This window comes from Pseudopodoces humilis, chromosome 8 (genome assembly GCF_049639895.1).
Source record: "Pseudopodoces humilis isolate 2021_Gansu_Grassland_sample_001 chromosome 8, ASM4963989v1, whole genome shotgun sequence".
In the NCBI taxonomy this organism is placed as follows: domain Eukaryota; kingdom Metazoa; phylum Chordata; class Aves; order Passeriformes; family Paridae; genus Pseudopodoces; species Pseudopodoces humilis.
Window position 1 is genome coordinate 10,848,766 of NC_142207.1, and position 16,706 is coordinate 10,865,471.

Sequence of the window (16,706 nt, forward strand, 5' to 3'; positions counted from 1 at the left end):
CCCTCTGTACTTTCGTTTTTATTAGAGGTCAGTTTTGTTTGGCACAGTGACAGGAGTTTCTAAAAGTGTTCCTGAAGGAACACTCCTTTTTTTTTTTTTTTTTTTAACTAATCTGTTTTACTGATGTAAACATAAATCCAGATTTAATCAGAGATGGCATTAATCTTCATGTTTGAATAAATGGAATGTTGTTTTATTTCACAGCTTTAAAAATAAAAATAAATTCCTATCCAATAAAGAAGTCACTGTTGCTAGAAGATGATGGAATGGAATGTCAGAAAGTAAGGAATTGAATAGTTGTGTAGCTTGTGCGAGGCCATAATCTATAAACCTCAATCGATTAAAGTGATATTGAAAATGGTAGACCAGAAGGTGAGCTCTAGCAAGCCCAGGTCCCTGATGTGGAAAAGAAAATTAGATGAAACTGCCTGTGAAAATCCTCTGTCTGTGCACTGCTTTTTTTTAATAAGTAACATGTGTTTGACTCATAAATGGACTTCATTTTTGGAGGTTGTTTTACACCATGGCTTTAATTTATGCATTCAAAACAAATCATGTGCAGAGCAGCAATCACTGATGCTAAGCATGTGTGGGTGATAAATGACACATGCACACTTCAGCTTCTCTGCCTCTGCATCCAATATCACATGCCAAAATACCAAACCTTGTCTGTCCAGATTAACATCAACTGCACTACTCACAGTGGTGGTACCTGTGAGCCGTAGTATGCCTTTCCCAAGCAGGGCCCTGCTCCACAAATAGCCCTGTGAATTCCTTATGTAGTGTGTGGCTACTGGTCTTGAGGAAAGGGCAGTAACATCTGGAATGGAATATGTTATATTCATCAGCTGAGAAATTAAGCTGCTACTTGACCAGTGTCTGACTAAAGCAGCTCAGTTCCACTTGGCTTCTTTTCTCATGGGGAAAGATAATGGATTTGTACAGATCACTAACTTATTTCTGCAGTTGGAATTTTTAAAGGTATCAAAATTAGAGGGATTGCTAGAATGTCTGGTGCTTTTTTTCCCTTTATAATCTTATTTTCTTAAACCACTAACATCCTTTTGACTCTCGTTCTTCTCTTTTCATGCCATCTGGCTTTAGGGAAGACAGAGGTCTGCTCTTCCTTGCACGGGCTATTGAGGTTGTCAGTAATTATGATTCAGTTGGCTGGAAGCTAATATGGTTATTTGTTTAGTTCATGCCCTCTGCAGGTTGCTAGCAATGGGACAGTAAGCTAACCTTGTCAGAAAATGCCTGTCTGCCAAACACAGCCTCATGCACACAACTAACACAGCTAAAACCCCTTTATTGCTTGCAAAAGGCTGTTCCCTTGCAGGTAACCATTCTAAGAGTTCAACAAGCCAGTGTGGAATTGGAATTCTGAGGTCTTATTCCCCAAAAGAGCGAGGGGCACTCCTGTGCTGGCCACACTCCCGAGATGCTGAGCATGGATGAGGCTTGCTCAGTGCCTTGCAGGATCAGGGTTATAAATGTTTGCATTGCACCAATGGATATGCCTCTGATGGAGTCACTGGTGATGCCCATGGGGTCTAAGGACCAGGTACAGAGACAGTTCTTGTGTCTCCCTGACAAACAGGACCTTCACTGCAGGTTCCAAAGTCATGAGCAAAAACACAGAACTGTCTCCTGGTGCAGTGGGAGGGTTTTGTGAGCAAACACTGTTTGGGAAGGAACTTCTCAGGCTTTGGGTGTAGAACTCTGTCTCTGCACATCATCATGTCCTGCCATTCCATTCCTATTTGCTATTAGTCATAAAAAAAGGTGTGATAAAAAGGTAAATGAAAGAGAGGAAATGAAAACTGGGAGAGTAAGCACAGCCTGGCAGATGAAAGGAGCAGAGTTATTCATTGTGAATATTTTGAATGAGTTTTGTGGCTCTTGGTACAAAATGGCGTTTTTATGTGTCTTCTGTCTGGTAGTAAGAATGGGAAGAAGCTATAGTAATTCTTTCTTTCCTTTGGTCTGTCAAAGCCTAACCTCTTGGGTCTGGTTCCATTGATTTGATGATTCATTTATTATACAGTCTAAAGTTTTAACTCTCAGGGGAAAATGACCAAAAGATGAGGTTGTCTAGACCCAGAGCAAATTAAAGTGGGAATGAAAAACTTTTGAAATACAGGTGTTTAAGCTTTAATGAAGATTCTGAAAGAAGATGTCATTCGGGACATTACAAGAAAGGGATCTTGGGCAGCATCGGCATACTGGAAGCAGAAACCTTTTTACAGCACATACCATTAGTGAAGGCTCAGCACACCAGGTGTCAAAGACCATATAAAAACTCTTTTGAGTCATAGGTAAGGGTTTCCATTGACTTCAGTGGGCTTTGGATAGTGTCCCTCTTGCAGAGTCTTAATCCTTTGTGTTTTCCCAGATCACTGCTGTAGAAATGATTGCAACAGCCAACAAGGGAGGCTTACAGCTCCAAAACAGCAGGCAGCAGGTGAGCTCTTACGAGCAAGATCTTATTTTCATGCAAATGACCTTAGTAAGTGAGAATGAGGAACTGGAGAAAAAAACACCTTGAACAGGAGACACAAATGGAATTGTTTTTCAATTGAACCTTTCAGTGTTTGCCTTTATGCCTCACACAAGACATTTATTGTGAGGCAATGAATTAAAATTAATCGCTCTTGATAGTAATGCCTGATCAAAATAAATCCGGCCTCTTAGATATCTGTCAGGAGGTTCCAAGTCCTCACTGATTGTGAGGTTACTAGATGGCCAGAGGGAAACTGAGGGCATGGGCCATGTGGTATCATCATCTTCCTTTCACAGGCATCCCCCTTTGTAGTATTTCATTAACTAAGTCATTAGCAGTAAGAGAGTCAGTGTTAACCTGCTATGCTCAGGTAGTCTTCTGGGATAATGGGTTCCCTCTACCCTGGGAATTGTAGTGGAAGACAACAGGATAATGTCTCATTAATTCCTTGAGGTATTCCCAGCCTGCTGCTGAGGAGAAAGTGAAATATTAAGTGAAATGTTCCCTTTATGTACAATATAAAATATGGACAACTGAGCCAGTGGCAGAAGTCCCATTGCCTTTGAAACATCAGAATTTCATCGTTGTATGTAAACTCCTGTGTATCTTATTTCACAGTATTTAGATACTACCCTGCAAGACTCTGAGATACTACCCTGTGGCCTCTGAGATTTTTTCAGCAGTATCACAATACAAAATGGTATTTACATGTAAACATTTCAATTTATATTGTGTTATGAGGACAGGAAAATGCTGTGATATCTTTGCATTTTCCACACCATGGTGCCTGAACTACTAAGAATCATAGTGTACTTCTGAAGCATTTTGATTTGGATATGCATGTGTGCTTGCATATATTTGTCTTTTGGTATGTGTTTGCTGATGTGGTTTTATTTCTTAATGACACAAATAGGGATATATATACTAAAGATACTGTGAGGATATAAATTAGGGTGGCTTTTGAACTGTTTGCTGGAAGTATTTTCCAGAAATGTCATTTTCTTGCTTCACGTACATTGTAATGCTTTTTTTGCTTAGAAAGTGAAAAAATGGGCTAAATTTTGTGCAAGTAAATGCATTTCTCCTTATCCCTAGGTGTATTGCTGTCAGCCAATATAATAGGTTTCTCAGTAGAGTTGAGGCAGATGAGTTTGCTCTGAGTCCTGAAGGGAGGCAGACAGCATAGCTATTTTGTTTTTAGATTTCAAATGGTTTTGAGGGCCTGCCATGAGATGAGGAGAAGTCCCGGGCTGTGATGGCTGTTAAATTACAGAGTGTGTGTTTTGACAGCCCAGCAGAGCCCGGGCTGGGTAGGAACTCCTTTACACCCTGGATGCAGCACATGGGGCTGGCTGCAGCTGCCAGCCAACAGGTGCCATGCCTGGCATTTCCCAGAGCCCATCACCATGTTCTGCTGCGCCCAGCATTTCCCAGAGCCCATCACCAGAGCCTTCTGTGCCCAGCATTTCCCAGAGCCCATCACCAGGGCTGCTGTGCCCAGCATTTCCCAGAGCCCATCACCAGAGCCTTCTGTGCCCAGCATTTCCCAGAGCCCATCACCATGTTCTGCTGTGCCCAGCATTTCCCAGAGCCCATCACCATGTTCTGCTGGTGGCTGTGCAGCTGGGTTCCTGCTGGCCCATCAGCTGCAGGCCATGGCAGTGGCAGGGGAGCGCAGGCTGTGGTTCAGTGAGTGCTCTGTTAGGGATTCAGAGCCGGCTGCTCCCAGCCAAGAGCAGCACATTAGCTCCATGACATACATTATGCTAGCAACAGCAAAGTGGTCAGTGCCTAACTGGGGTATGCTGCAGCCTGCAGAGTGGCTGAGGGCTGAAGCACAGAACATATGGAGATTATTTCCTGAATTTTTGCAGCACATGTTTTCCTATAAATTAAATTCAGAGAAAATGTGTATCATAATAGGGTGATGCTCGCAACAGCCTTCCTTGTTATGAATTACAATGACCTCTCTCAACTCACTGGGTGCCCAGCAAAATGGCTTCATGCAATTGAAAACAATAGTGTATGTGGTGTCAGGGTCTGAAAGCCTGACCAAAAGGCTCTCTGATGAAAAGCAGGGCCTTCTCCCCTCCCCACAATGCTTTTCTTTTTTTCCTTTTTAGAAACTGCAGTTTCCTCCCGAGGTGCCAAGTTGTCAAGAGTGTGGGCAGATGCCCCAGGGTCTGGTCTGTATGGAACTGGGTGCTGCCCTTGCTGGGGGGCTGCTGGACAGCAAAGGCAGCTCTGGATGTGGCAGCAGCCCCACTTCGTGGGTGAGGGTGGTGCAGGTTGCCAAAACAGTGGGGCGGGGGTCCTTAGCCAAAGTAACGAGCAAAGCAGCACATGTCCCTTCTGTGTCCTTGGACTGAGGATCCCAAGTCATTTTCTAGGTAAATATTTGATGTTCTGTTGCCTGGGGCTGTGGTAAAATGATCTTTGCCTTTTCCTTGGGTGTGCTGAAGCAACTGAAGGAAAAATACAGTAAAGACAGTCACTGTAACTACCTTCCTAAAGCATGAAAAAGAAGTTAGGTTCATTACAACTCCGAGTGTGAAATCTTTAGCAGAGGAAATGTAGGAGCAGAGAAGACTGGAAACTCATAATTAAAATATAAATGTGTCTGTGTATAGATTTACATATATAAAGCAATGGGTGCCAGACATCAAAACAATCTGGGGTTTGCTTTGGGACGAATCACTGTGGAGTCAGTACAGACTAATAGAGTGTTCTCAGCTGTGTGTGAGTGACTATTTTATTTGCGGCTGATTACAGGCTAATAGGATTTCAAAGATTTCTGGGAGGGAACAGTTCACATCTCATTGCATTTGAAGTTTGTGGGTTTCGGGTTTTTTTTATGTTTTGTTAATCATACTGATACCTTGCCTTAGAATACATTTTGTTACTCTCCTGTTTAGCTTCCTGAACTGAATCTTTCCCCTCTGTCCCTTGTTGCTGTCTAATTGACAGTTTTCAAGTCATTTGGGATTTTTTGAAAGATCTTATCAGCCTTTTATGTGATAGAAGAGAATGGATCATAGGGATTAAAAATAGTGTTGTGAATCTTTTTAGGTTTAGTCCTCTCTTTGTCTTTCACTAGTACATGCATGATGTGGCTTGTACCTTTATGTTTTCTTAATGAAAATTAACAATTTGAAAGCAACTCATGGGAACGACCAGTATAGCTGAATTTTATTGGTACAGACTACTTCTGTGACTGATCTTCTCTGTTTAGTGGCAGTAATAGCCCCAGATATTTTTCTCTAGCAGCTCACATGTTGAGAACACACACTTAGCCTGTAAATATGGATTCAGGAGGAAAATGAATACAGCAGTGTTCAAAGCAGCCAAAAGCTTAGAAATAATGTTCTGCTGTGACTTTTCCAAACTCACATCTTGATGCTGGGATTATAAATGAAACCATTGTTCCAGCAAAGGCTAAGACTAATAGAAAGCCTTTATTACCGGTCCATTGGCTAATTCTGCTTGTCTAACCCCTTTGGATGGACACAGTGTCAGAAAACATAGTCACAGAGGTTGCCTTGTGTGAGATTTGGCCTGCTGTGTGATTACATGGGGGCACAAAGATATCTCAATGACAAGTGTTCTTTGACTAAAATTTGTAAAGTCATTTTCTTTCCCTAGGCCTTGCAGAGGAGTGAACTGATTTTTAATCTACAGCTTCTATGAGTGATATTTGCTTTGTGGCCTATCGCCCTTCTATTCGTTTTCCCCCCTTCCAAGCAGGTAAACCTCTGCTTAAAGAAATTGTTTCTTCTGCTGAGCCTTGGTGTGGTTGACAGCTGTCATATACGAGGACTATACTTGAATATATGTCTTTAGAGCTAGACAGTCTTAAAGGGCTTTAATCTTTTGTCTTTGTACATGCAGGGAATGCCTGGGAGCCAGAGACCCTTATTGTGGCTGGGATAGCAAGCAGAAGCGATGCACCACCATTGAGGACAGCTCCAACATGAGCCTTTGGACCCAAAATATTACTGAGTGCCCAGTAAGTGGAAGGAGTGGAAATATTTTATGTATACTGATGTGTGTATGAAGGGAGAAAGGAAGGTGAGTGTGCGGCAGCCTGATGAAGTCTGGCTATTCTAATCTGACTCCATCAAACCTGAGACCAAATCTACATGATATTGCAAAAAAGATGGCCTTTTTTCCTGGCCTGGTCTCCAAAAGATGCCTATAGAAAAGAAATGTCTCATCTTGAATCAGTTTGAGTTGACTCTCCAGCTCCTTTCCCAGCCATCCACCCTTCTCTGATGACAATATCCCGTTCCTGGCTGTGATTCCCAGAAGATGTCTGACCAAGTATAGTTCCTGCTGCTTAAACTGTACCTCCAAGATGGCTGGGGATGAAAAATGAGTCTTGTTAAATAAATTGAGGATAGAGGAGAAATTGTCATTAATGTTCACTGTTATTATCTAATGTCAATTAGCATGTTAATACTGCTAAGTCCAGTAGATAGGGAGAGAAGACTGGATGGGTTATATCTTCAGTACGCTATTTCTGTCTGGAGGTGCTGGGATGTTTATTCCCCTTATCTTCCTTATTCCTCAGATATTTTCCCAGGAAATATTACTCATTACTTCAATCCATCCTCAGCTTGGCAGGCTTAAGTTTTTCACTGCTGGATTCAGAGGCCTGTGTGTTTATAACCCTCCTGTGTTGAACTGGAATGCAATGCTTCTTGATTGCCCATGCTGTTATCTCGTCCTGCTTAATGCCTGTGTCTGTTGATAGGTGTGTGAGGTGTTAATCCTGTAGTTTGAACATGTCTGCTGTGGTGCACACTAGGGAACAAACTACTCTAGATCATTGTTTCAAGGTCATAAAAATCCAGCACAAAATATTCAGGAGCTTTGCCTGTTCTTAGGGTGCTAGTTTTACATTTGTTTTAACATTCCATTGTAGATTATTTTCTGTGCAGATGCTTCTATTCTGTTACATATATCAGCCTTGTGCTCTTTGACTGACAGCCTGCCAAGCTGTTTAAAATCCACGTGCAAGTGCTATCTTTTTCTTTAACCCCTGCCACTCACTGGAACAAATTCCCACTGGTGTGGAGTGGGATGGCCCATTTAAGCACCTACATCAGGAATATCCAAGTATTTCCTTGTATTCAGTGCAGGAGAAAGGTCATGGTCAACAGAAGCAAAGGTCTAGAACAACATGTGCAGAGGAGCAGTGAAAGGGAAGGGAAATGGAATGACCCAATGCCAAGCTTCATTCCTGCAAAAGACCTGTCAGTGAGTTTAGTTGGATGAGTTACTGTCGTAAGAAGTCCTGGTTTTTCCCACCCTACTTTTCTGGGCTGAGTACCAGGCGCTCAGCTGTGCTGGTACAGCTGTATGTGAGATCACAGTCAAGTGTGAAATGGCGTAGATTAAAAGCACCCCTCCCAAATAAACTTTTCCTAACCCAGCTAATGTCAGTGAGTTCTTCTGCAGCCTAGCCCACAAACAGATGTCCTGGCACAGCTGAGAGACTGGCATTCAGCAACTTTTAAAGCCAGAACTGGCATATTATTGAATTATATCCTACATGGGCCAGGCATTTGTGTGAGTCAACCACAACACTAACACAACTTGACTGCTGCTCTTGTGCAAACAGGCTTGTTCAGAGCTAGTCTGAGCATCTTTGTACATCACTACATTGTGCCACAGATTCCCATTCTCCAGCTTTAATATTAAGGGACTTTAGATAGAGGCTTAATCATGCAGTCTTAACATAATATATTGGGTAATGGTTGCTACGTGTTATTACTATATAACATCCAGAATCTCCTATGGGTTCGTTACTGAGGCTGCAGTTTCAACCATTTTAACGTTAAGAAATGGTAGCACACAAATTCCACAAACTAAACTGCTCTTCCATGTATGTGCCCATGCTTTATCAGGGAGTTTTGATACAGGACTGTATGTGCTTTACTGGGAGAAGGGAGTGAGGCTTGGGAGAAGAGAGAGAGGTACACTTTGATTTTAGAAAAACAGACACATCCTATTTTGTGATATCTTACTGATGCCAACATGAGCCACCAGCAGGAAAGGAACTTCAGCTTTAGCTAATAACCTATTAGCCAAACTCATGGTGTCACTGTTGAGGGGGGTTGGCAAGCCAGGAATAGAGTATTCCCAGTAAAGTGTACCATCCTCCTTATCCTGAGCCAAACAATGATCTTCCTTCCAGGTTTTCAGCCCAGTCCCACTGCGTGTTTCCAGCAAACCCTTATCTTAGTCATATTGCATCTGTTCCATGTTACCTCGTTTTCTTGCTAATCAATGGCACCCTGTTTTTGGGTGTCTTGTACCCTGTTGTCAGTTCATGTGGACTTAGCTGCTCAAAGCTGCACTGCCCAGGGTGATCCTGCGCTGCCCCACACTGAAGCATCTCCAGTGCACAGAAAAGTCTTTGGGTGCTGGGATTAAAATCTATGACTCTCTGAAAACTGAATTTTTTCCCATGTCCCAAGGATTTTATACCCTGGACAGTTTTGAAAGGCTTTTCATGGGAATTGCAAAAAGGTGTTACAAGGACATAAGGTTCAATTCCTTGCTCTGAACACTAGTTTGTTTCAAGGAAAATATTGCTACTTATAGAGAGCTTTTTCCTCTAGATCTGATTTTATAAATGGTTTAAGCAGTTTGACTGAAACTTTGCAAGAATTTTCAGCTTTCATCAAACAGCTAATATGGAAATTTCCAGATTAAGTAATTAAAACTTGGCAAAATGATAAGCAGTTATTATCTGAATCCTAAGATAAAGAATAGATTAATTGAAAGAATAAGGAATGCTTCTAGTTGTACCGGTAATATCAGAATAAACATGGAAAATATCCTGGTAGCAGGGATTAGGAGTAGTCAGTCTCAGTTTTTAGATCCTGCACTTGAGCTTTTAGACTCTACAAGGAAGAAATAAAAAGATGAGGCCTTTGGTGTGAGTATGACAGTTTATAAAAGACAAGAATTCCAGAATTGGCAATATTGTCAGGTGAGAGAAGGGCATTTGATCAGATGTGTTTTTAAAGATGTCCTCTTTGTCTGATGGGCACTGTGTAGGCTTCAAAGGATTTGCCTTGTAAAGGTATTCCTGAAAAAGATCAGTGCATATGGGTTTTTATCCCACTTCCCAAGTTTGCTCTTTTGAAGATATTTTTGTGAATTTAAAGATGGAATAATAATCCATATGTAATTTCTTAAGTATAAAAACTTCCCACACTCACAGTGTGACATGTTTATAAATCTCAGCATTTTGATTATGGTTGCTTATTTGTTTAATTTTTGGGTTGTTTCCCAGTATCACTTGAGAGCCAATAATTATTTGTTAGCTTTTTTTTTTTAAATTGATGCCACAGGCCATATCATACCATTGATTTCTGAAAAGAACTCCCTGCTGGAATCAGCAAGGCTTTCTGGCTCAAAAATTAATAGAAATGATCCAGTGCTTGAAGTATGACTTTTGTAAGGCAGGAGGAAAAAAAGGAGATAAAAATCTAGTATTAAATATCTCAAAGTACTTATTTTGACTCTCTCCCTCCAACTTCCAGAAACCCAACTCTATTGATTTTAAACAATGTTTAAAAGAGCAAATTCAACGACAACAAAGCTCAGTCATCTCCTCTGTGGGCATCTTGCCTTGTAACCTGCAGCCCAGAGCAAATTTTTACAACTACATGATAATCTATTACAAACAAAGGCTTACAGCAGATGCCTGAAACCCCCAGCTGCAGCCTGATGAGTGCAATATCAGATCTAAATTGCTTCCATGCCACTGCTGCATATTTTTGATGCTGCTGTAGATGGGTGAGAGGGGAAGATGACAAGCCACCAGAGGTACATTCTGAGTGTTTAGCACAGTGCCAATCTTGGAGAATAAGCACAGAGCAGCATGTTTCAGAGGATGAGTGCTGGAAAGCACTCTTCCCATGGCTGTGATTGGATCCCTGCATGACTCCTGAGCAGGCTCACAGCCCCTCTGTGCCTTGGTTTACTTGTCTGTAAGGCAGGAACAATCATTCCCCCTCTGGGGCAGCCCAGGAGGCTGATCATGCTGGCAGCAGAGCTCAGTGAAGCATGGCACAGTGGGGTTTGTCAGGGTAGCTGGCTCAGATTTGGGGCCAGGGCTGCTTGCCAGGGGCCCAGCCTCTTCCTTCTTTCACCCTCCATTGCGTGCAGCACTGAGGCCAAATCCAGTGTTGCCTTTGCCAGCAGCTTTACCAAAGCTGCTGAGCACCCAGCACCACACGGATCCCCCATGGGCATGAGCCACTTGCAGGCAGCCACCATCTGTGCCATCTGCTTGCAAGGCCTGGCACTTTGGGGCATGGGGTGGGGAGATGTGGGGAGCCTGGAGGCAGCCACCAGGGCAGAAGTGCATCATAGTGCTGTGTTGTTACAAGGGAGTAGCTGCACACAGGCAGGACCAGCACCAATCCCTTTCTGTGTCATGTTTCTCAAGTCAGTAACAGAGGAGATGCCAGGACAGAGGTGTTCAGGGAAACTTTCAAGACATGGTCTTGGGCTGCAGGATTTTGCAGTACTGGTGGAGTGGGCAAAAGAAAGCAGCAGTAGCAAGGAGTGATTCCAGGAGAAGCAGGTAGCACAAATCCTCTCTAGAAAGCCTTGGGAGCAAGGGCCCAAGCAACCTTGTCCCCCAGCCTGCAGCTTTAGGCTCCCCTAGAAGCACTGGTTAAAACAGGACACAGGAGAGCAAGCTCTGACACCCTGTCTACTGGAGAGTTGTCACCAGCCCTGAAATAGTTCTGTTTCTCATGCTCTTGGTCTGCCAGGACTACTGTATTTTTCCTTCATTGCAGTGTGCAGGAAGCTGTCAAGTCCCAGCCTGTTGAGGGCTGTGCAGGTATAAAGCAAAGGGCAGAGGGAACAGATAGCAGTGCGGTCTGGTCTATAAATCATCTTAAGATGAATTCTTGCACTTTAGGTGGCTATGTGATCCTCAACATTAATGTTAGTCACTATCATCTTCGCTTTTTGTTCTTCATTCACATGGCCATTTAGGCTACAGCTCAGTTTAGAAAGGGAGACAGTTCTTACTGCAGGTTCGGACAGGGCCAAATTCAGTGAGGCCCCAGTGTCAGCTGGTCACCATGGTTATATGAACATTAACTTGGAAAACACTCTGCAGGAAGCCCTGCAGAGGCTGGAATATGATGGAGTGGGGTCAGTCAGTACTGGCTATGGTGTTGCTTGAAAGGCTGAAGCTGTGCAGTGTGGAACAGGGAGTGTGGTGGTTGTGTGGTGTGGCAGGTGGATGCTTGCTCGTGGTGTGGTGCTGGCTGGGTCGGCTCAGTGCCTGTGTGCACATGTTAGGTATGTGGCGTGGAATTTGGAGGGTAAATATTCATGTGGCATTGTCTGAAAACAACCCTGTGTTTTGAATCCTGCTCACAAGCACAGGCAGCTCCCATCTAAGATGCATCCTAATCCCCCTGGCAGCTTTGTTTGGCATTTCTATTGTGGGCCTGTCTCCAGAAATGTAAACTAACTATTAATGACTTTTTTTTTCCTCTTAAAATTAGGTGAAAAATCTGACAACAAATGGAAGACTGGGGCCTTGGTCCCCATGGCAACTGTGTGAGCATTCAGATGGGGACAGCACAGGCTCCTGTATGTGTAGGTCACGTTCATGTGATAGTCCTCGTCCTCGCTGTGGAGGTCGCAGCTGTGAAGGGGCCAGGATTGAGGTTGCAAACTGTTCAAGGTACCCCCACATCTTTGTGCTTCTTAAGGGAACAAGATTTGTGTCTGTCCACAGCTTAGATCCTTCCTTGTGAGCACATCATTGTATCCCAGGTATGTGAGGACCAGTCAGTGTAAAATGAAGAAACCCAAGGGCTGTGAGTGAAGGGCCCTCAGCCAAGGCTCTTGGAAGATGAGCACCCCAAATTCCTGTACACTACACTGTGCCTTGGTTTCCCTCAGCTGTACAATGAGTAGTGACCCAAAAGGAAAAGGTAAGGCAGAGGTAGTTGTCAGCCAGATGAGCAGCAGACTAGAGAAAGCAATAAGTTCATAATTTTTCAGAGTTTGGGTTCCAAGGCCACATTGCCAAAACCAAGGAGAGCTACTTCAGAACAACACTTGTAAGGACAGGGCTGAGCCTAGCTCCAGGCAAGGCTTGTTTGCCTTGTTCTGCGAGTCTGTGACCTGTCTGCAGCACAGCCTGTCTGCTGGGCAGGTGAGAGCAGCACGTCATCCTCTGGCAGCCAGCGGGTGCAGGAGGCGGCTGCTGGGACAGCGGTGGAACAGCACAGGCAGCTCAGCTCGTGCTGAAGTGCTGCCTGCCCATGGGACCCTGAAGCTCAGCTTTGGCCGTATGGAAGCTGAATGTCCTCCTGTGGGATGCCCAAACCTAGCCATGTTTGTGTCTGTGGCATCCCACCACCCTCAGACTACCTCATGTCATGACTCAAGGGAAGATGATGCAGTAGTGTAAGCACTATTTAATCAGGGTGGGGGCAGCCAGGATTTTGGTAAATATTGGGTCAATACAGTTTTTATCTACTTTATCTTCATAAACATTCATTCCATCAAAGACAGCTGCCTCTTGACTCATCCCTGGAGATCAGTGCTGGACTTGGCACCAAAAGTTCAGCAATACTCATGTTTTAATTGGCATCTCTCCTTCCAGTTATTGGCTGTGTTGCCCAAAAGGTGTGCAGACATTCCTGCCCCTGTGCTGCCACCATGGGCTGAGCAAAGCTTTCCCCAGGCAAGCTTTTTCTGTCAGTGGAAAATGGAAAACATGCCAGTGGGATGGATTTCTCAGCACTGCTCTGATGGCAGAAGAGGCAGGAACAGCTTCTAAGAACGGGATGAAAAACAGATTATTCAATCTTAAGACATACGAAAACAGCATGGTTTGAAAAATAGGGACATCTGGTCATCCTACATCCGCTTCAGCCCTCAAATTTCCTTTAATTGACTTCATATGGCATTGAGATTTCTTTCTGCAAAGAGGGAGTAGGATGTTTAAAGATGAGTTCTATTAAAAAGCTGGAGTTCTGAAAGTGGAAGGTGTATTTATTTCTGTTAAGAATCCTGAAACAAATAGATGTTGAGAATTGTTGGGGTTTTCAGGATTTCTTCAGTAGAAATTCAGTATAAATTACTTGCCCTTTTTGCAGCTGTAAGAGCAACCTTCCATTTGATTTTTTTTCTTTTCATTATTTTACATATAATCATTCTTTGGGGTTAAAGAGTGGGGAGATGTTAGGTGTTTTAAAACATAGGAGAATAATATGGAATAGTAGGATTTTTGTATGAGTGGATTTCTTGTTCTTTGACTTTGGGGTGGGAGAGGGAAAGGGAGAGAGGGAGAGGGATGAGAGAACAAGAAGAGGAGGGAGGTAAGATCTATCAGGATTCTGAAATAAAGCTGGCAAGAACAGGCAAGAGTTGATAAAAAATACAAAAACTGTGAAGGGCAATGTGGGTTTTAACTTTCATCCTCTGCCCTGATTGGTGCTATGCCAGAAAATATTTCTTGCCAGCAGTGTTATTAGTTCAGTAAATGCTTTGAAAATTAACATCTGTTTTCAAGCTTAGCTTTCAAGAGTCAGAGAGCACCTGAGTTGGTTTTTTGACTAGACTGTTTAGAAAGGTTTTTCTTTATTAAAAAACACACCCCAGAAAGATATTTTTTGGCTTAAGGCACTGAAGTGTCAAGATTAGGCAGTTTTATAAGACAGAGCATTACCACTGGCTACATATGAAATGAAACCTGCAGCACAGAATAGATGAGATATGGTTCCTCCTCTCCTGCTTCAAGGTCCAGTGCTGCCAAATCAGAGGAAGGTGAGCTTTAATAGATGCAAGATTTTAAAGATGAAAATGTTGGCTTCTGTGTAAGCACATGTTTGAGGCACCTGCACGTGCTGTGCTCAGCCTCTCACAGGAGCTTTGCCAATGTCCCCAGCGCTGAGGTGTGAACTAGGGGGTTTTACATCAAGCTGGCTTCAGGCTGTGTTACCACTGTTCAGCAGAGATGTGATCACTCATTAAACCATGAAACTCGATCCTGCCTCGGAGCTCTTAATTGCCTCTGGTTTCTACAGATTTAAGGTCACACTACAGTGACGTCTGCAGGCAGCCATGAAAGCTAGAAGCAATTATTGTTATTTGTAATGAAATTTGAGATTTCCACTTAATAGGATTCAATGCTGAAGGCTTTAGGAAAACACAAAATATTATGAGGTTTGTGATAAAAACATGGGAGCTGGCAATGATGTTGCTGTAAAAGATTTAAAGCATCAGTACCTTCTGAATTAGCAGAGGGTAGGTTTTTTACATCCTTCAGCACAACTGGCATTCATGATCCTCAAAACCTGAGCTCTTTGTGCAGAAGAGTTCAGGACATAGAACTTTGGGATCAGCCATTGTGTCAGAAGAGCAGGGTTATGATATGTGGGGAAGATGATGAGGGAATAGTCAATGAAAATTACACTAACTACACTATTGCCCAGTAAAATCCTAGGAGACATTTTCAGAATCATTCAGCATTGGCTTAGTTGTCTTCCTTGCAATTCTTAAGAGACTTCAAAGGGAGGAAAATTAGGCTACTGCTAAGCACTTTTGAAACTGCCTTTTAAAAAAAACCCTGATACAAAGTCTGGTTGAAATGGAAAATCAATTCTCCCATGAGTTCAACACTTCTCCCATACTCTGTTCTCTCCCACCCTTTTTGCTAGAAATGGCGCTTGGACACCGTGGTCTTCCTGGGCCCCATGCAGCACCTCCTGTGGGATCGGCTTCCAGGTCCGGCAGCGATCCTGCAGCAATCCCGCACCACGGTACGGGGGCAGAGTCTGTGTTGGACAGAGCAGGGAGGAAAGGTAAGGGTTGTCCATGGTGGTGTGTGTTCATTTCTGTGGCTGTAGTGTTGGCAGCTGGAAGTGGTGGCTGGGAAGGCAGATTGAGGCTGTTGGGCTCAATGCACAGAGCGGAAGCAGCCCCAGAGCCTGGGAGGGATGCGGCTGTTTATGTGCATGGACACTCTCTTTCAGTGAGCCTGTGAACATCAGACACTTCAGAGCTGCCCTCATACCCAAGCAAGAGCCTTCAGACCTTTGCAAGTACTCCTGTCCCAGACAGAGGGCTGACCTCCTCCCTGAAGGGAGAAACTGCACCTGCTGTTGGCACTGTAGAGTTTATAGACACAGGCTCTCCATTCTGATCTGTCCCTGCAGGGGCAGCTGAGTATGTGCAGCTTTCACTGCCAGTTGCACCATTCCCAAGTCTCTATTACTTGTGCTGATGCTCCTAAAGCAGTTCAAGGCAAAACTCACAGATTCAGGCTTGAATGTTTGCAGGGCATGGTATCAGAAAAAACATCTTTTTTTCCTCTCTAAACTATGAAAAATTCACACAAAATTACTAAAACCCTATATTTTCTGAACCTACAGAGCCTTCTGCACTATAACATTTCTTCAAGCTTGGCCCCTTATGAAATACATGCTTCAAGGCATCCCAACTTCTTTCCAGGCCTGACATTTCATTAAAGGCCACTTCTACTTGGCAATAGGCTGTTGCTTGCCCCTTGAGTGGTCACTAAGACGAATGTCTCTGCATTTCTCAGAATAAAAAGAGAAATTCATTTAACTTCCATGTTTCAAGACATTTTAATGTTTGGTTTGATTTGTGTCCATTCACAATGGTCCTTTTTGGGTTTAAAGATTACCTCTGAGTCAGTTGCACTTCTGTCTGATTAAATTTGAGAACAATATTGATTAAAAAGCTGAACAAAATTACAGTTACTTTTGACACAAAACATGAAATAGCATTCACTTAGGGCCTGCTTTTAGATGCATATGGGATCCAGTTGCAAACTCTAGCTTGTTAGGGTCAAGGCAGCAGTAAAAGCCAGATTTTGTGAAGAGAAGATTGTCAGGTGTTTAGCATCTGCCACTTGTGACAGATCACTCTCACCATTCAGCCCATTCAGAATATTTACTATCCACTTTCTCTTTGTGACATTTCCGCTTCAGTTTGTGGGCTCTTTTGTGGACTCAGTGTTTGTAGAAAAGTTTTGAGAAGAGCCCTTAAGAAAACTTATCTCGACCATTTTATTCTAACCATCTCACCCTCACTGAGCTCAGCCTGATTAACCACTCCCATTTGGTACAAAGGCTACATTTCTCTCCATGTGCAGGAATATTGCTAATCTGACATTGCG

At 43.3% G+C, this 16,706-nt stretch overlaps 1 protein-coding gene across 3 annotated transcripts in view; it reads left to right on the forward strand.

The window, feature by feature from the left end:
- Positions 1–16,706, forward strand: part of SEMA5B (semaphorin 5B) — a 264,661-nt gene that overhangs the window by 218,900 nt on the left and 29,055 nt on the right. For all 3 annotated transcript variants that reach the window (XM_005519650.3, XM_088058505.1, XM_088058507.1), the window contains exons 13-15: positions 6,392–6,509; positions 12,052–12,233; positions 15,223–15,366. In XM_005519650.3, coding sequence (XP_005519707.1) covers positions 6,392–6,509; positions 12,052–12,233; positions 15,223–15,366 — 444 coding nt within the window. The remainder of the gene's footprint in view (positions 1–6,391; positions 6,510–12,051; positions 12,234–15,222; positions 15,367–16,706) is intronic.